Raw genomic sequence first — 21810 nt, forward strand, 5'->3', positions numbered from 1 at the left:
CTTAAGTTATCCAATTTTCACCGGATTGTGACGAAATGGGGTTTACATATATACCCGAGGTGGTGGGTATCCAAATTTCGGCCCGGCCGAACTTAATGCCTTTTTAATTGTTTCCAATGGCATAGTTCGTCACAAATGTCATCAGCATTAGGAGAGGATAACCATCGCTGAAAAATGTTTCTTGCCAGTATTCGAGGCGTTCAGCTTCATAGGCGGACATCCCTACCCCTCTGGCCTCCTTAAAAATATGCATATTTTATAAAATATTTAACAGCTCTACTTTGAGCCCATAAAAGAGGCATTTATCACCCGATTCCTTTAAATTTTTTAACATCGCCATTTAGCAGAATATCGAGACATTTGCATAAATGCATACTTCTATGTATTATTTTCAGTTCAAAGTTCAATATGTTATGCAATCATATAAAAACGTTTTCTTACTATAGGATAGGGGATACAATTATTACATCATTCTGCAAATATTGTTCTAAGATCCCATAAAGTATAATTTCGTGCTAGCCATGTTCATGTGACTATCGAAAACACGCCAACAGACGAACGAGTAAACATAGCCGCTTGAAATTCTTCATAAAAACTTTTTATGTAGACCGGTTGGGTGGAAATGGATCACATCGGTCCATATTTAGATAAAACTTCTGTATAAACTGATTTCACGGTTTTAGTTCTTGACCATAGCGACAAGAGACGCAATCCGTATCCCAATGGGCTGTGTGACTTTAAAGTCAGGAGTATGAATTTTGCACAATGGTTTCTGACCTCCAGCAACTATGCCAAGTGTGGTTCTAATCGGAGCATAACCTGTTTGATTTCTTAAGCATATACAGGAAGAAATTATTATCCCAAACTTCAAAACAAAGAAAATCCATTCAACTGCTTCCGCCGTATGGTTTAGTTGTAAATTAATTCATTTTTATTTTAATTTATTTTTGAAATACACTTAAAAAAATTATGAAACTTTATTTCAACCCTTAAAATCTTTATTTCAACCCTGGTTTAGTTATGGTCATAACATTAAACTCTTAATACTATCCTTTATTTTCTACATTTAAAAACAAAAGATTCCTTATAATGTTTAAAGCCCCTACTTACTTGTGGGATCATGTATCCATCGTTTGCGTTCACCATTCATGCCGGAGTTGCTGCCTATGCCACCACCACCACCACCTGATAAGGCATTCTTCGAAATCATTTGAGAATTTTTATTAACCTGCAATAAAAACAAAAGTAAGCAATTGTTATTTGTTTGTAATTCATGGTGGAATTTATTTAGCTAATTAATTTTCAATTATTTTTAATTGATTTTAATGTACACAGCTCGGTCAACAAAGTATAAAGTCCGGCCATAATGATCGCCACTAGGAGCGACAACAAAACGCCTTTTGTCATTTTACAATTCTTGGATAATTATGCTTTCACCAACCTATGCTCTGGCGAAACGTACCGCCAAAAGGCTGACTAACAGCCGCAACTCATAATTTGTCCAATTTAACTACAGTGCATTGTTGCTTTGTGTGTTTTATGATCTTTTTTTTTTTTTTGTGGCAAATTAATTGAAATTTTTTCCGCTGATTTTAAACATTTTATGGCCATGCTGCAATCAGAGTTACTAATAATTACAAAGTGTTTGCCAGTACAGCTTTTAATGAAGGTATCATACCCCCATACACCCACTCCAACATTTTCATAAGTGATTTATGTACGCTCAATTTATTTTATTTTTATATCGCAGCACATAATGATGGTGCATTTGATTTAAATGAAGTTTAAATAGGCCTTAATTTGATTTGTTTGGAAATCCTCAACCTATTTTCCACCCCAAAGGGCAGCCAACCATCGATCTATCTATTCATCTATCGTTGGATGGGAGATGAGCATATTTTTTTTTTCGAATGTTTGTTGTTCATTTGTAAATAAACCTGGTAAATGCTCATTGTGCACTTTCTGCACATTGTACTTGGGCCAAGGGTGCGTATGAGTGGTTGTGAGTATTTTTTGTGATAAGTATACGACACCATGTTCAAGTGAAGTGTCTGATGGAGGTTAATTTTTAGCCTAGATAATGACGTCAGGGATTTTAATCGTTTATCATATGGAGATAAAATAAAAAAATGGTCCGTTGGTGTTCCTAGGCAATATATGGGAAAACGTACCATTAAAATTTATATATATAATTCAATTTGTGTTTGTGTGTTTGTCGGTTTGTTCTGTATAGACTCAAACACGGCTATACCGATTATTTTGAAATTTTCACAGATTGTGTAGGTTGATCGGGACGGAAACATAAGCTATATAATTTTTTGATATCGGGAGTTCACGGACACTCCCCTTACCCCAAAAGTACTACCCAAAAATAAAAGTGGACCGATCGGGACAATATGGGATTCAACTGAAAGGTATTCAAGAGTAGAGTACGAATTTCATAATAAAAATTGGACCCAAGTATCTGGGGAGCCGTTCCAGCCCCATTACCCCTTAAAGAAGTTTTATTTGTCGATCATGACAATATCGGACTCAAATGAAAGGTATTCGGGAGCAGATTACGAATATGGTCAGGAAGTAGGAGTAGGCTGTATAATTATTTGATAACCGTTACCTCAAAAACTCCACCCAAAATCTAAAGTGGACCGATAGGGACAATATGGGCATTAAATGAAAAGTATGCGGGAGTAGATAACCAATCTGGCATACAAATTCATGTCGAAGTATAAGGGGTCATCACACCCCCACAAAAACGCCCAAAATGGGCACATTAGCCAATCACGGATATATGGGACTCGGTTTGTTTGTTCCGTATAGACTGAAAAACGGCAGAACCGATTTTCTCAAAATTTTCGCTTTTTGTGTAGGTTGATCTAGAAGGAAACATAAGCTACATAAAATTTCAGTTTCGGAAGTGGGACGGACTCTCTCCCTTCAGACAAAAACCCTACCCAAAATCAAAAGTGGACCGAGCGGGACAATATAGGTATCAAACGAAAGGTATTGGAGAGTAGAATACGAATATGGTATTAAAATTTGAGTCTAAGTACCTATCGGGCCGCCCCAACCCCAAAATTCCCCCAAACAGAAGTTTATTTCAATATGGAGCTCAAATAAAAGGTATTCGGGAGTAGATTTCGAATCTGGCATACAAAATCAGATCGAAGTATAGAGGGTCACGTCAACCCTCAAAAACGCCCTTAGCCTCATCATGACTATATGATACTTGGCTGAACCGATTTTCTTAAAATGTTCATAGATTGTGTACATTTGTCCGGAAGGAAAACATGGGCTATATAATTTTTAGATATCGGGTGAAGGCGAACCCTCCCCCTAACCCTAAAAACGCCACCCATATCCGAAAGAGGTCCGATGGGCACAATAAGGCTATCAAATGAAAGGTATTGGAGACCAGAAAAAGAATATGGTATTAAAATTTGGGTCCAAGCACCCAGCGAGCCCCCCCCAACCCTAAAAATCCTCTAAACAGATATTTTCGAAGTTCATGCCATCTCTCTCCTAAAAAGCACTTTCCATTACCCTAATTTTTAAAAACACCAGGGCAAACACCACTAGTGGGCGCAATTCTGATCTGATTTCGCTGAAATTTTCCATGAGGTGTTTTGTTATGACTTCCAATAACTGTGCTAAGAATAGTTGCAATAGGTCCATATCCTGATATATCTGCCATATAAACCGATCTGGGGTCTTGACTTCTTGAGCCGCTAGAGGGCACAATTTTTATCCGATTTTGCTAAAATTTTGCATGAGATGTTTTATTATGACTTTCAACAACTGTGCTAAGAATAGTTCAAATCTGTCCATAACCTAATATAGCTGCCATATAAACCGATCTGGGGTCTTGACTTCTTGAGCCACTAGAGGGCGCAATTATTATCCGATGTAGCTGAAATTTTGTACAACGGCTTCCCTGATGTGATCTTTAACATACGTGTCGAAGATGGCATGAATCGGTTTATAGCCCAATGCAGCTCCCCTATAAACCGATTTTACTTCTTCAGCCCCTTAAGTGCGCAATTCTAACAAGATTTGGCTGAAATTTTACACAATGAATTCTACTATGGTCTCCAATACAATTTTTCAGTTGTCCATCACAGTATTATAGACCACACTGTACGTTACTTAGATTTATTATACTCCAAATGATATTTTTATAGAAAATTTCCAAAAAGTTTTTTGTTTGCTTTCTGACACTCCTCTATTCATGGAACTCACTTTCTTTTGCCTTTTTAGCTTCTTCGACTTTTTGCCATCAATGAAATGCCAACTAGACCAAATAACTGAAGAAAACTACAATCAATAATTTTCAATTTACGAGTCAAACATCACACGGATTGAATCGAGTTGACTGCACTCAATACAGTTGAAACTGAAAATGCCGAATGTCGAATGTCGAGTCATGAAGCGAACATTCTTGGAACACATATCAGCCACGAAATGTACCATCTTCCCTTCTGCAGTCAATTCAAGTAGAGGAGCAGGACTTTAGCCATTTGTCTGCCAATACATTAAATGCCATTACAGGCATTTTGGCATTCTCCATTATGGTATTTGGCATTTAGTACGAACCGAATGATGGCAACATTTTGGCATTCCATCCATCCTTTGGTAAGCCATCAGGATGACTTACCAATGGAGATGCCCACCCCCTCATGCACAGCATGCATTGAGCATTCAGCAGTGCGATAAGCTTGGCTGAAAATCGTGTCGACTGTCAATGAGTGTGTGTACGTGAAGTACTGCTACAATTCAAGGAAAGCAAATTTTGAAGTCATTTATTGGAAATCTCTGACAAAAGACTGTTTAGCTTTTAACGACTGTGCGTGCGTCTGCCCGTGTATCTGCCTGCCTTCAGCCGTACACAATATTTTGGTCTATTGTGATGGCTTTAACAGGATATTGGCATACGAAAATTGACAATGGCAAGGTAAATGAATACCATTTTAATTTTCGCGATTAAATGCATTTGGATCTACGTGTATTGCTAAGTTTTTCCGTTTGGAGGGTAAAAGTTTTCCAATAAAGAAATTTTTATAATCCTATTGAGGTTGAGTGCGAGACTTGATGGGCTAGAATGGTATCTAATTGGTGGAACTCTGGTATTGCTACCTGGTTCTTCATGCTATACGGATAGATAGAAGCTAGAAATGAAAATGGGTCTTGACTTCCACATTGTTTACCCAGGGACTACGTAATGTTTCCGGATGACTAGACATAATACAGTCTTCCAGGAGGGAATTTGGGAAGATCGGAGTGTGTTGAGTGGTGGTGTAGTATTTACGCAATATCGGCAAGTAAACACCTTTATGGGCAAAAAGTTGGTCATTGGGGTAACAACAACCAAGACGATGAAGATACTGACAACCTTAGAGTGTAAAAAATATTGGGTTGCCCAAAAAGTAATTGCGGATTTTTCATATAGTCGGCGTTGACAAATTTTTTCACAGCTTGTGACTCTGTAATTGCATTCTTTCTTCTGTCAGTTATCAGGTGTAACTTTTAGCTTGCTTTAGAAAAAAAGTGTAAAAGTATATTTGATTAAAGTTCATTCTAAGTTCTATTAAAAATGCATTTACTTTCTTTTAAAAAATCCGCAATTACTTTTTGGGCAACCCAATAGATTAAAACAGTCCGCATTGTTTGAGTGCCAGACCATAGCGAAGTAACGGAAAACAAAATAGAAGACATATTGGGTTTTATTAGGCTCTTATTGGCGAACTCAAACACCTTAAAGAGAACAAAATGTTTGTGTATCGCACCATAAATCGTTACAATGATGTTGGCAGCTTTGCCAAACGCCTTGGTGATGGTAAAAGAAAACTCCAACAACACCTTGAATGGTTGCCGAGTGAAGGCTCGAATTTAACGAAATCCACAGCCTAGTGGCAAATGGCTACTAACTCGAGAATATCCCATGAAAACGAGCTCAAGTTAAAGCCTTAGGCTAGGTTAGACCACTATGGACATAAACCTAAGCCAGCAATCGGCTTGTTGTGCGCTTTTTATATAAAACAAGTAAAAGCGTACTTAGTTCGGCCGGGCCGAATCTTATATACCCTCCACCATGGATCGCATTTATCCCGGCATCTCTTCTTAGACAAAAAAAGGCTAAAATAAAAAATTTGCTTTGCTATTTAGAGCGATATCAAGATATGGTCCGGTTTGGACCATAAATAAATTATATGTTGGAGACCTGTTTAAAATGGCAGCCAATTCGAATAAGAATTGAAACCTTTGGGGGCTGGAGAAGTATAATAGAGTAATCGATTTATATGGGAGCTGTATCAGGCTATAGACCGATTTGGACCATAATAAACACGTACGTTGATGGTCATGAGAGGATCTGTCGAACAAAATTTCAAGCAAATCGGATAATAATTGCGACCTCTTGAGGCTCAAGAAGTCAAGATCCCAGATCTGTTTATATGACAGCTATAACAGGTTATGAACCAATTTGAACCTTATTTGGCATAGTTGTTGAAAATCATAAAAAACACGTCGTGCAAAATTTCATTCAAATCGGATAAGAATTGCGCCCTCTAGCGCCTCAAGAAGTCATGATCCCAGATCGGTTTATATGACAGCTATATGAGGTTATGGACCGATTTGAACCATACTTGGCACAGTTGTTGGATATCATAACAAAACACGTCGTGCAAAATTTTATTCCAATCGCATAAGAATTGCGCCCTCTTAAGAGGCTTAAGAAGTCAAGACCCAAGATCGGTTTATATGACAGCTATATCAAAACATGGACCGATAGCCCATTTACAATCTCAACCTACCTATACTAATAAGAATTATTTGTGCAAAATTTCAAGCGGCTAGCTTTACTCCTTCGAAAGTTAGCGTGCTTTGGACAGACAGACGGACGGACATGGCTAGATCGATTTAAAATGTCACGACGATCAAAAATATATATACTTAATGGCATCTCAGACTAATATTTCGAGTAGTTACAAACAGAATGACGAAATTAGTAAACCCCTATCCTATGGTGGAGGAAGAAAATAATAAAAAAAAATCGAAGAAAATTGAAGTCAGAAATTCCTTGCTGCTTACAAAATCCCTAATTGTTTTCCATACTACGCCCCTTAGTTGGTTTAAGTCTGGTATTGTGTCTCTACCGAAGTACCGGTGTTAGCCGCGAAAGCCAATAAAGGCAATGACATGGGACATGCTCCAACCTCTCATCATCTTCCCCGCACAACCTTGACATGCTATCACTTGCCGCACCGATTTTGCATAAATGAGCTCGTAGTCCCATGTGCCCGTTATGATACCGTAAGCTTGATTGACCTTCTGCTTGCTTCCTTTCAGTAATAGCCTCGTCTTCTCACAATCTGGACCTACCCATAGGTTTTTTGTCGTCGCTGTTCGTCGCGTTCGTAGCCCACTCTCTTAGTTCGAACTGCGTCGACCCGAAAAGCTTCGGGTTAACCAAGTTTATTGACGGCAGTCTTCTGGTCTTCACTGCCCAATCGTCTGCCTTTTCATTCCCCTTTACTCCAACATGGCCCCGCACCCAAACAATGCGGATTGTGCCATCCTCAGAGAAGGCGTTAATCTCCTTCTTACACTGCAAGACTGTTCGTGACCTTACCTTCCTGGTTATTATTGTCCTTATGGCCAGTTTACAGTCCGTAAAGATATTTACACTCGACATCCTTGCGTTAGCACCACACCACCTTACGCATTCCGTGATCCTCGGAAGCTTTAAAAGTTTCAATGGGGAACACGATCTAACACCAAAGCCTAAAAATAATACTCTGCCATGCTTGCATGAAAATATTAAATTTCTGAACATCGTGTTCTCCCTGACGAGAAAAATTTCCATGTTGAGCCACGTGTCCGAAACCAACATAGCCAGCACTTCGCCTTTGTCCTTCAGACATAAGAGCCGCTGAGTCCGCGTCCATCACCCTGTGAATTAGTGCCGTATCCACGCCGTGAGTGAATCACGTCTCCGAAACACACATAGCCTGCACCTCGCCTTTGTTCTTCAGACATAAGAAGAACAAAGAGCCGCTGAGCCCGCGAATACGGCTATGTGCTTTCTGCCTTAGACCATCACCCCGTGACTTTGTGCCTTATCCACGCCGTGAGTGAATCACGTCTCCGAGACCATCGTAGCCATCATTTCGCCATTGTCCTTCAGACATAAGTGACGCTGAACCCGCGAATGCGACCATGTGCTTTCTGCCTTAGACAATCACCCCGTGAATTCGTGCCATACCCACGTCGTGGGTGGATCACGTCTCCGAGACCATCGTAGCCAGCACTTCGCCATTGTTCTTCAGACATAAGAGCCGCTGAGTCCTCGAACGCATACGCGTGTCATCGGCCTGTGACCACCACACCGTGATTTGGTGTTCTATCCACGCCGTGAGTGAATCACGTCTCCGGGACTAATATAGCCAGGGCGTAGATCTTCGTCTAGAACTTAAGCCATAATCGATAACACCTAGATTTAGTACTATTTACCAAATAAAACCCATTGAAATAAATATAAACCGCCTTTTCTCTCTCTCTGTTAGTCACTGTGACCGACCCTGACCCCGGTGAGCTGTACCCCAGCAACCAGAGGTAAACTCGTCGCTACATAGCAAAACACAAAAAAATCTCTGTCAGCGAAGAGTAGTTAAAAGAAGAAAAACACCTAAATTAGGTTCCACATTACTCTCCGTGTAATTCGGACGCCGTTCGAACTCGGCATAAAAAAGTATACCCTGTTCTTTAATGGAATGTCCATTCAGTAATTTAGTAGAATTTATTAAAGATATTTTTTAACACATAAACATGTGGCTGTTGCATTGCTAACACTTCGTGTCAGCTAGCCTGTACAATGTGATAATATGATTTTACGATCAAATAATTTTTGTATTTCACGTTATTGATATAATGCCCATGTTTAGCTCACTCTTAATGCGAACTGCTCTAATTTTTCTATGAAATCCTAATACTTTAGCAAATTTTAGCCCATCACAGCACTTCTATTAATGCCAAAATCCTGCTTTGTTCAAATTCAAATCCCCTGCCCCATATGACAGTCGTAGCATGCCAGCTTTTTCCAGAGTGATTGATATTGACAGCTACTGAATTACGATGTGGTTTTCGGGGGACCCAGACAATCGTAGCGCGGAGACGTGGAATGAAAGCAAAACCACACAAAAACACACACACACACACAAAAATAGAACGTTAACATTTTGGCCTCCATCTGTTGGTTTGACAGCTTTTCAATGGCGATGATAAGCTTAAGGTCTTACATCGACATATTCATATGTGCGTTGGTTTGCCCCAGTATGGGTCGCTCGATGCGGCCAAAATCTTCCTCTGACACATTCACGGACAGATATCCGCTTGTGTCGCAGGAAATCCCCCATCGTCATGGAGACCCATCATGTGCTCTGCTATTGGATTATATTATGTGCCTGCTTGCTATGCCTTAACTGAGCTGCACTGAGCATAGAATACCAGCACAGTGTTAAGCAATTCTGGGCATTGGGAGTGATGGAGGGCTAAAGCTATGGCAGCTATACCAAAGCTGATCACCGTCTCATTGCCGCTTGTGACAATCTTCGATATCTAGGCATTGTACACCTCACAACGATGCCACCACATATTCATGTCATGCATCCCATTCATGCGATCTGATGATTTTTATAGCCGCTTTGAGGATATTGCCTTTTTGCACTTTCAGTTGGAGACGAGATGTGGGATGGCTGAAGAGTATCAATCGCAAGATATTCCCTTTCATCTATGTCGAACTACGGGAAGTAGTCGATGGCTTGCCTTTTGTTGGCTTTGCTCCATTTTTGGCTATTGGATTGAGTGTATCCATGGGATGGAAACATCGACTGCCAGTTTGAATACATCAATTTGTAAAGAGTTTTCTAGTCAACACCACCTAATACCTTGGCATGGGATTTCGGATTTTAATGACATGGTTCTAGTACATCTTTTTTTCAATATTCCATAGTATTTATACCCTACACCACTACTGTGGTACAGAGTATTATAACTTCGTGAATTATTTTGTAACACCCAAAAGGAAGAGATATAGACCCTTCGAATGAGAATCACTTTCTGAATCGATTTAGCTATGTCTGCCTGTCTGTCCGTCTATCCATGTTAATTTGTGTACAAACTACAGATCGCACTTTTTATCCGATCGTCTTCAAATTTGGTATGGGCGTGTTTTTCGGCCTAGAGACGAAGCCTATTGAAATTGGAAAAAAATCGGTTCAGATTTGGATATAGCTCTCATATATATGTTCGTCCGATTTGCAGTAATACTGCAATAAAATGGTCATTTGTTGACGGATTTTCTCGAAATTTGGCAGGAAGGATTTTATTATGACTCCCAACATTACAGATGAATTTCATAAAAGTCGATTCAGATTTGGATACAGCTCCCATATATATGTTCGCCCGATTTGCAGTAATACTGCAATAAAATGGTCATTTGTTAACCGATTCTCTCGAAAGGATTTTCTTATAATTCTCGACATTAATGGTGAATTTCGTAGAAATTGGTTCAGATTTAGATATAGCTGTCATATGTGTATATCGCCCGATTTTCACTTCTAGAGCCACTGCAAGCCCATTTTTGGTTCTATCTTGCCAAAATTTTGCACAACGCTTTTCTCGACGAGTACCACATTATCTGAGAAGTTTTCTCGAAAACGGTTTAGAATTAGATATAGCTCCCATATACATGTTCGTCAATCAAAAAGTTTTACATGGCAGAATACCTCACATATTAGCTAGGGGTACTGTGAGTACCCTCCACCTTGACATTATTAGTCGATCTCGCCATGCTCATCCGTCCGTCCTATCTGAATGTCCTCCGTCTGTGGAAATCACGATAGCTATCGAACGAATGAAATTTTGCAAAAATACTTGATAACGATGTAGGGGGTCGTTGGGAATTTCAAATGGACCCTATCGGCTCAGATTTGAATATAGCTCAAATATGAAGTTGATCTTTCGGTTTGAGTTCTTAATCCGGTAGAAACCGCAATACTTATTCGATTGGCCTGAAGTTTCAAAAGTAGTACGTTCCAAATCGGTCTATAGCCTCATATAGATTGAATAAAAAACCATCTACCCACTTGAGACGCTAGATGCTGCAATTGTAATCCAATTTGGTTGAAAATTTGCCCTTATTGGTTAGTTATGGCTTTCAACATCCACGGTAAGTATTGTCCAAATCGGTCTATACGGCCCCTAGAAGCTAGGAGTTTTGTCCGGCTTAACATAACTTTGGTAGTTAAAGCACAGCAAAAATGGAACCCATTGTAGCGTAGAGGCATGTCTGCCTGTCTGACCGCCTGGATTGGAGTCCTGATGAGAAGACCACAAAGAATTTTCAGCGGTGGTTATCCCTTTCTAATGCTAGGGATATTTTTTGGGTACTTTGCCATGTAAAAACTTCTCCCTAAATGGGTGTCGAACTTTAAACTCTGTTATAAAAACTTTTTCAATAAAATCTTTACTTCTTCTTCTTTTAAAGTTTGCTTTAGTATAATTTTTTTTTTTTTTTGAAATTTAGTCTATAGAAAGTTTTTCTTGTTATTTTTCTTTAGAGAAATTTTCACAGTAATTTAGTCTTAGGGAAGGTATTAGTTCGTTTTTCGCGATACTTTTGTATACCCCCCACCATAGGATGGGGGTTTACTAATTTCGTCATGCTGTTCTGAAACTTCTCGAGATATTCGTCTAACACCCCATAAAAAATTGATTTTCTTGATCGTCATGGCATTTTAAGTCGATCTAGCTATGTCCGTCCGTCCGTCCGTCTGTCTGTCCGTCCGTCTGTCTGTCGAAAGCACGCTAAAATTCGAAGGAGTATAGATAGTCGCTTGAAAATTTGTACAAATACTTCTTATTAGTGTAGGTCGGTTGGGATTGTAAATGGGCTATATCGGTCCACGTTTTGATATAGCTGCTGCGATTTGGCTGTAATTTTGCACCTGGTGTTTTGTTATGACTTCCAACAACTGTGTTAAGAATAGTTCAAATCGGTCCATAACCTGACATAGCTGTCATATAAACCGATATGGGGTCTTGACTTCTTGAGCCACTAGAGGGTACAATTCTTATCCGATTTGGCAGAAATTTTGCATTAAGTGTTTTTTTATGACTTCCAACAACTGTGCTGAGGATGGTTCAAATCGGTCCATAACCTGATATAGCTGTCATATAAACCGATCAGGGATCTTGACTTCTTGAGCCACTAGAGGGCACAATTCTTATCCGATTTGGCTGAAATTTTGCATGAAGTGCTTTTTGTTATGACTTCCAATGACTGTGTTAAGAAAAGTTCAAAGCGGTCTATAACCTGATATAGCTACCATATAAACCGATTCTTGAGCCACTAGAGGGCGCAATTATTATCCGATTTGGCTGAAATTTTGCATGAAGTGTTTTGTTATGACTTCCAACAACTGTGTTAGAAAAGTTCAAATCGGTCTATAACCTGATTAGCTACCATATAAACCGATTCTTGAGCCACTAGAGGGCGCAATTATTATCCAATTTGGCTGAAATTTTGCATGAGCTGTTTTGTTATGACTTTCAACAACTGTGCTAAGAATAGATTCAAAACGGTCCATAACCTGATATAGCTGCCATATAAAGCTATCTGGGGTCTTGACTTCTTGAGTCTGCAATTTTGTACAATGGCTTCTCTCATGACCTTTAACATACGTGTCGAATATGGTATGTGTCGGTTTAAGTAGCCCAATACAGCTCCCCTATAAACCGATCTCCCTATTTTACTTCTTCAGCCCCTAAAGTGCGCAGTTCTTACTTGGTTTGGCTGAAATTTTACACAATGACTTCTACTATGGTCTCCAATATTCAATTCAATTATGGTCCCATTGATATGTGAGTAGTTCGCCCCTGTTTCTTAATGGAATGTTCATAAGCAAATTTGTTGAGTGACTTATCGACTTGACCTAGCTGAACAGGAAGTGGCGTGATTTCCCGCCTTAGGCATGAAAACCTCCTATTATCAAGACGACATCAAGTTTAACAAAATATAGCTCTTTTATAGCCCTTTGCCATACGGTTTGGCAACATAGCAGTTGATTTACCATTCTGCCCGGATGACTTGTAAATATCAAATAAATTTATCGTTAACCACCGATAGCGATTCAATAGTGTTCTGTAGCTGATTCAATGGTACACTGTCAAATCAAAAGTCTGCTCTCTCACACCATCACTTAGAGAAAATTTGTCCACAAAGCTATTGGGTTGCCGAAAAAGTAATTGCGGATTTTTAAAAAGAAATTAAATGCATTTTTAATAAAACTTAGAATGAACTTTAATCAAATTTATAATTGCCATTTTGTTCGATAACCTTTTGCCATCTTCCTGGCAAATTTAGTATTCCACGCTCATAGAATTTTCGGGCCTTTATCTGCAAAAAACTAAACCAAGTGCGATTTTATAGCCTCATCATTGCCGAAAGTTTTACCATTTAAGGAGTTCTGCAAAGATCGAAATAAATGGTAGTCTGATGGTGCAAGGTCAGGGCTATATGGTGGATGCATCAAAAGTTCCCAGCCAAGCTCACTCAGTTTTTGGCGAGTGACCAGAGATGTGTGCGGTCTAGCGTTGTCCTGGTGGAATATGACACCTTTGCGATTGACCAATTCTGGTCGCTTCTCCTTGATGGCTGTATTCAATTTGTCCAATTGTTGTCTGTAAACATCCGAATTAATCGTTTGGTTAGTTGGAAGCAGTTCAAAATATACCACACCCTTCCAATCCCACCAAACAGACAGCATAACCTTCTTTTGGTGGATTCAGCCTTTGAAGTGGTTTGAGCTGGTTCACCATGCTTGGACCATGATCGTTTTCGACTAACGTTGTTGTAAACAATCCATTTTTCATCTCCAGTTATGATTCGTTTTAAAAACGGATCGAATTCATTGCGTTTAAGGTGCATATCACAAGCGTTGATTCGGTTTGTTAAATGAATTTCTTTCAATTCATGTGGTACCCATATTAAAATTGACGCCAAACAAACAAATGTAAACAAAATTTCGCGCACTTTTTTTCTAAAGCAAGCTAAAAGTAACAGCTGATAACTGACAGAAGAAAGAATGCAATTACAGAGTCACAAGCCGTTGAAAAATTTTGTCAACGCCGACTATATATACTGACAATTACTTTTTGGGCAACCCAATACTAAAGCAAGTTTGCCGACAAGTTTTTTGAAGCAACAATGATCACCTTTAAAGATCTGACTAAATGGATACCGTTTTCCTACAATTATATGATGCTTCACGAAGAGTTGCTCCATGGGCCAACATAAATAAGTGTTTCCCTTATTTTCGGTAGCTAGTTTTTTTATCTTCCTAGTACCATCCCTACAAGACCAACTCGCAAGCAGCAGAACAATAATCCAAGACCATGTCCATATATTTAAACGAAAGCTTTCATTTAGACTCACCCCTTAATGGTTTTTGTTTTTCGAATGCTTAAGTTACCACATTAATGCAAGAACATGTATGATGTATAAAGTGCCCCAAGTATCCTATGGTGGAAGATAAATGCACAGCGAACTACATCCTGACTGCCATGGCCCTCTTTGCAACAACTCCATCTATCTATTTTAAAAATAGCGACAGTTGGACATGTGGATTTTTAGTTTGGCCTCCACAAAACTTTGCTGCACTCGCGTACATTTTTTGTTTGCACCCCTCACATTTGCCATGCAAGGAATGCTTCTTTGCCAGACGGTGCATGTGAAATGTTTCATGTGGCCGTTTTTGGTTTTTGGGAGTAGCAAACATCTATCAAATATTTGAGCGTTGAACTGTGCCGGAATATCAAGTGACTAGTGGTAGGGAAAAGTTTTCCTTGTTTTTTTTTTTTTTTTTGTTTTGTGAAGGACTGGACAACTTTGGTTTGTTTAAGAAGAGCACAGATGTGGAAGAATCATTTTCACTACTGAATAGCAAAGTGGGTTTCTGATCGCAGGTGACTGTCAGAAGAATGCTGCACGAATTTCGAAAAATGTGTGTTAAGTAAGTTTTTACAAGAAAATTGCCAAACATGCAATAAATCGAACAAAGTCTTGTTTAAATAAAGTTGTCGAATGCGAATATTTGTTGAATATTTTTCACAAACAGAAAGTGAATTGTATTTTGTCAGAGTATTGTTATGATAGAAAGTCTGTGATATCAATTACAAATATTGATTCTAAAGGCGAAAGATTCAATTCTGAAAATAATGAAACTCCGTGGAAAACTAAATTTTCATTTATCAGGTATGGAGACATTTTTTAAGGTATTTAGCCATGTAGATCTTCTCCAAGAAGAGATTTTGCTTTGTGACACTTTGTTCGGACTTGGCAATAAAGTGGATGAGATTTATCATTGAGCAAAAGGCACCGAACCTTGAAATAAGAGAATTCTTTCCGCTGACACCAGATGGAATGTTCATTGGTAAATATACATTGACTCAAAATCCTTAGTCGCTCCTTTACCAAGGTGAAAGAGCCCCCATCCTCACGGCAGTGGTCGCAGCAATTTGTGTAGCCACTATTTCCAGAGACATTAGGTGCAGCTTTTAACTCAGTGCATCAGATAGTGTCGTTCTCCGTGCGGATTAGCTATCCTTCGATTCCGGCGGAGTATAGAATAAAATTTGGATTTTTAGAGCGTCGTCCACCAAACCACAACACCATATAGCTTTGTATGTAGGTATGAAAACTGCAATATACAGCCAATACCTAACAAGCGGTTGAAGCCTTGGGCTCCAGGTTATACATGAGCACCACACGGCCCTGAACTTTGAGCTCCGATCTGTGTGGTGTTCATCATCATCACGAGAAGGTTAGATGGGAACTACCACAGGTTGCGGATAGTTGAATGGTCCAAATGGAGTGACGGTAATCGCTGTCGTGGACAATCAGCGGTATCGAATGGAGAACCTCAGTAAGAGGCCCGAGCGGCACTGGCTTTTGCTTAAGTAATGAGTGCCTATGATGCTCGATATGACAAGGCGAGTTATTGGCGCCTTTAAATTGGTCCGATCGGTGGACCGACTATAGGACCTTGACAAAAAGCCTCCCAAATTTTTGGAATGGCCCTTTTTCAGGTTGGTTGCTGTTATTTTATTCGTATTTAGGCAAATATTTTTAATACCATTTGGTATTAATTTTATACCAGACGAATATAATACAATTTTTTTATACCCAAAACCATAGGATGGGAGTATACTAATTTCGTCATTCCGTTTGTAACACCTCGAAATATTCATCTAAGATTCCATTAAGTATATATATTTTTTATATATATTTTTGATCGTCATGCGATTTTAAGTCGATCTAGTCATGTCCGTCCGTCTGTCGAAAGCACGCTAACTTACGAAGGAGTAACGCTAGGTGCTTGAAATTTTGCACAAATACTTCTTATCAGTATAGGTCAGTGGGGATTGTAAACGAGCCATATTGGTCCATGTTTTGATATAGCTCCCATATAAACCAATCTTGTGTCTTGACTTCTTGAGCCACTAGAGGGAACAATTCTCATCCGATTTAGCTGAAATTTAGCATGAGATGTTTTGTTATAACTTCCAACAACTGCGGTAAGTATGGTTCAAATCGGACCATAACCTGATATAGCTGCCATATAAACCGATCTGGGATTTTGTGCCACTAGAGGGCGCAATTCTCATCCGATTTGGCTAAAAGTGTGCATGAGGTGTTTCGTTATTTATGACTTCCATCAACTGTCCTAAGCGTGGTTCAAAACGGTCCATAACCTGATATAGCTGCCATATAAACCGATCTGGGATCTTGATTCTTAGTCCTCTAGAGGGTGCAATTCTTATCCAATTCAGTTGAAATTTTGCATGAAGTGTTTGTAATGAGTTTCAACAACTGCGCTAAGTATGGTTCAAATCGGTCCATAACCTGATGTAGCTGCCATATAAACCGATCTCGCATCTTGACTTCTTGAGCCACTGGAGGGCGCAAGTGACAACGAAATTGGTATTAAAATAATGGCGGTTTGGTACTAAAACCAATATCAGTTTGGTATTAACAGCCGTACCCGTTAATCAATAAAGCTAGTGCCAAATGGTATAATTCATTTTATATTTCAAATATACCATGGGTATTGATTTTATACCATACGTTGTTGCTTTACTCTCAATATGTTATGATACTGAAGTTTCTTGTTCAGCTAAACATCCACTTCCACCTTAGACGAATAAACGCCTACACCAGTTTCGGCGGCCCTTTTCCTAGTCGTTAAAACAGTCAAACGTTCGCCTCTAAGAGTGCCAGGAGACTTCCCCAAAACACAACAGTCAAGTAGTCGCCATACGGTATCACTGTTTTTTCGCAGACAATAAAAAATAGTTAATGAATACATGTAATCCAATATAGTAGAGACAGTCTAGCTCCTTGAGATCCACTATCTTATTGAAGGCACTCTCAATGTTGAAGAATGCTTCCGTGACCCCGAAAATCATCTACGTTATCTACTATATCCTGAATGTCTGTTTCAGCGGGTTTGCGTTTCTATAGGCGAGCGATTGCCGAAAGTATCTTTTTGCGGGAATCTTCGTCCTGAGCTATATATCTAACAACCTTCCTAGAGTATTTACCATGAATGATTGCAATCTAATGGGATGCAAATCTTTCGATTTCGTATGGTACGGGTTGCCTGACACACTATTTAATGAACTCATCGAGCCTGATCTCCCTTACTCGATAAATTGTGAACTACATGTGCGGTTTCCAGTCATATGTAGAGTTAAGAAACCTGAAGTCGAGGCCAGGGCTGCGGAGTCTTGTCGGCCGAGTCGAAGCGCCGTAAACAGGGAGTTTAGCAAAGGGTTTTTCACCCAATTCCAGTTTATACTCTACCTCTCTAAGTTTTCTCCAACTCTTACTGGCGTAGAGATAATAAGGATGGCTGTTTTGTCCTGGCAAAGGAAAATAACATCAAAGAGCTGTGTGAACGGATATCTGGAAAATCTCTCTCAAGAAATGGTCAGCTACACTTTTCACCAATTGAACGATGGAGGTTTCAATGGAGTCATAGTTTGAAGATCTTAAAGTTGATCCTCATCAGCCCATGCTACTGCAGTCTGCGAAAAGGCAAAAAATTGAAACAAAATCCTCAAATCTTTGGAATGCAGCACTTGGGGCGATTGGCCAACTAGAGGTAAATTATGCAGCACCAACGTAGACCGCACCTACGAGCAGACTCCAGAGGAGAAACCTGTAGACCTGTCAAAATACAGCCCTAAAGACCATCATGGACTACCCACAGGTGTCACACGTCGTTGATTTACACGAGAAGACCAAGATCATAAAAGATCATTGCATCTCCAGAGTTGTCACTCAAATTTCTAACTTATAGAAATAGGTTGTAGGGAATTTTCCCTATGGAGTAGTTACTTCTGTAATAGAAGAGTTTTTCGTAATTGGAGCTAGCGATACGATTTGGAAGGACATTGAGCGGGGCTGCCCTCAGGGGTCCAATTGTGCTCCGTGTATATGGAACCTTATGATCGATCCTCTGTTGAGACTTCTCGCTGAGTCCTTTAGAATCAGTGCATATGCGAATGACCTGCTCATCCTGGTTGAAGAAAATTCCAGACTTGCGCTGGCTCGGGGTGAACCGCCCATGGGCATTGTGAGCGAACGGAGCAATCGTATTTTTGTTGACATCGCGGAGAGCAAAACTGAGACACTATCGCTTAAGAGCATCTTATCGCAGAATCGTCCACCCACGATTCGATCTTACCAAGCTAGCAGCACAAATGTAAAGCCCGTAAAATATCTCGGAGTGACTGTTTCAGATAGTATGGGTTTCCTGGTCTATTTGGATTCGGTGATGGTTTAGGTTCTGAGAAGTGCTGGGATCTTAGTTGTCGACCCATATATGGTGGCCAATTTGTTGAATGCGCAACTTAGGGAGCAACTGTGGGACATGGAATTGCTACGACAGTCCTTGGACGAAAGAAGATCCTCTTTTGTCAGAGGGTGGCTATGCTGGTATGCTTGCTAGTACTGCTTCGATAGATGCACTACAGGTATTGCATGTCATGCCCCCGCTTAATTTAATGTACAGAATGAGAAAGGAATTGCATTGGTGTTCGATGATTGGTTCACTACTTTTTAGCTGGCATATGGGGACATAAGGCAGCTCAAGGTGCTTCTTTTGGAGTGATTTGTTGATAAGTGGAAGACCAGCTGGACGAACAGTGACAATGGTCTGGTAAAATATTTATGCGTGACTCAACGTTCATACGGGACTGCCCGGCTTCGGCTTTAGTCTGGGTTTCATACTGACGGTACATGGATCCTTTAATGCTTTTCTGCATCAGAGGAACTTGTGCGAGACTGATTTGTGGGACAATGGGAGATCTGAGGACTGGAAGCATGTACTGACAGAATGCTTGTACTTTGCATGCATTAGAGATTTAGGCGCGATGCAGATTAGCGAGGCGATATTGGGTTTCAGTTGAGCCCTTGAAGACGACTCGACAACGACAGTTGCAAGATTGGCCATCTTTTCTGGGAAGTATTAAATATGAGACGCGGCTTAGTAGTAGGTATTCATATCGTGATTTTGCTGTATTGGCGCGACCAAGTGATTTTGAGCTGCGCATGGCATGGCCTAGCACCTGCCTTTCCCATGTTGATGCTGTGGGTTTACCCTTCGTTGTTTGCCTTGCCTTTGTGGTTGTGCTCGGTCATCCGTGAGGGTGTTTATTGTTGAGTTCCACATTGGAGCTGATATATGTTGCGTAGCCCGTGATATATGTTGCGGTGTCCTGTTTGTGTATGTCGTCCATGTGTATGTTACGTAGGGCATACTCGATGTGCTGGCTAGAGGTCGGTTTAGTACGACTTCTCTTTTTCCTTGGTGACCAGTCCGGCTTGTTGGCTACGAAGTCCGACTGGAGACTAAACTATGGTACCACGGATGTCAGGACCCCTGGAATTTCGATTAGCCAGACAACCAGTGGAGAGTAACGTGGTGGGTGTGGTTTGTTGCCAAATCTAGAGTGCAAGTTTGATGTGGAGTTGCGTTTTCAACGGGGTGCCGTGAACCATGGAATGGTGACTACAAAGTTCGAACGGAGACTAAAATCTAGTACCACCGATGTCAGGAACCCCTGAAACTTCGGTTTCAGCTTGACAACTGTAAGGCCCCAGTGGCGAGTGTGTGGCTGCGGTTTGTACCCAAATCGCGACTAGATTGCAAGCTCGATGTGAAGTTGAGTTAACCATAGAACGGTGGCTACAAAGATCAAACGGAGACTAAAGTCTGGTACCACGGGTTCAAGAAAGCCCTGAAACTTCGATTTCAGCCTAACAAAGGATAGGTCCTTGCGGCGAGTTACGTGGTGGCAGTGCTTCCAAATCGCCACTAGAGTGCAAGCTTGGTGAGGAGTTAGGTTTTTAACGAGGTGGCGTGAACCATAGATCGGAAGGAGTTTTAGATAGTGCTCCACTCATACCAAGGAAATGAACACTGTACTCACTGTGCATGGGGCGTTCGTAGTCGCATTGTATTCACCATTGGGCCTCGCAGCTGTAGGCTATGATGGCAGGCGTCTGCGTTAAACACGACATTTGCGAGTCCTTCTACCCATACCTAGTATACGAACCCAAAAAGAAAATAAATTGTGCCGCAGAAATATTGAGCAGTTTGGCAGAAAGATCCCAGACTATGTATCCCATAAACTTCAGACCCTTTATTGGGAGATCGTTCTATATGACAGCTATATCTAAATATAGGCCAATCTGAACCATATTTGGTTCAGATCTCGGGATACTTAAAACTACTCAATTCAGCAAAATCGGATGAAAAATGAAGTTTTTAGGGGCATTAGACCCTTTATCGGAAGATCAGTCTATATGGCAGCTATATCCAAATATGGTCCGATTTGGCTCGTTCAAGAACTTAGCCAGCGTTCATCAAAAAGACGTATGTGTGCCAAATTTCAGCTCAATATCTCAATTTTTGAAGCCTCTAGGGTGATTACAACAGACGGACGGACAGACGGATAGACGAATAGACAGACAGACACATATGTGTTGCAAACGGAATGACTAAATGAGTATACCGCCTATCCTATGGTGGTGGGTATAAAAAAATGAAACGATTATACTGATACAGATTATTATAAATAGGACTGGTAGATGTTGGCAGAAAAAAGCAAGATTCATTAACCACAGATGTTCGGAACCGAACGAAATTAACAATTGTAACCAGTAAGGAAAGGCAAAAGTCGGGCGGATTCGACTATATAATACCCTACACTGCCGATTTTTATAGAACTTTGCACACATATGAGGACGTTGAATAAAACGGCCCATGCCAAATTTTGTAGAGATCGGACCAAAATTGTGCCTGCTACAGCCTTAAAAGACTATATCGGATGAAAAATATATACGGGAGCTATATCTAAATCTGATCCGATTATGATGAAATTTTGCACACATATTGGGACGTCACAAAAAGAAGCAATTCGTACTAAATTTGGTAAAGATCGGAGCAAAATTGCGCCTTCTACAGCCTTAATAGGTCAAATCGGATGAAAGTTGTATATGGGAGCTATATCTAAATCTGAACCGATTTCAATGAAATTTTGCACACATAATGAGACGTCACAAGAAGCACTTCGTGCCAAATTTCATAGAGATCGCACCAAAATTGTAGCTCCTATAGCTTTCAAAGGGCACATCGGATGAAAGATATATATTTGGAGCTATATCTAAATCTGGACCGATTTCAATGA

At 40.2% G+C, this 21810-nt stretch overlaps 1 protein-coding gene across 3 annotated transcripts in view; it reads right to left on the minus strand.

Moving 5' to 3' along the window:
* Positions 1–21810, minus strand: part of LOC106091746 (proteoglycan Cow) — a 460306-nt gene that overhangs the window by 130820 nt on the left and 307676 nt on the right. For all 3 annotated transcript variants that reach the window (XM_059363931.1, XM_059363932.1, XM_059363933.1), the window contains one exon: positions 1111–1228. In XM_059363931.1, the coding sequence (XP_059219914.1) occupies positions 1111–1228 (118 nt within the window). The remainder of the gene's footprint in view (positions 1–1110; positions 1229–21810) is intronic.

Source organism: Stomoxys calcitrans, chromosome 2, assembly GCF_963082655.1.
Source record: "Stomoxys calcitrans chromosome 2, idStoCalc2.1, whole genome shotgun sequence".
In the NCBI taxonomy this organism is placed as follows: Eukaryota; Metazoa; Arthropoda; class Insecta; order Diptera; family Muscidae; genus Stomoxys; species Stomoxys calcitrans.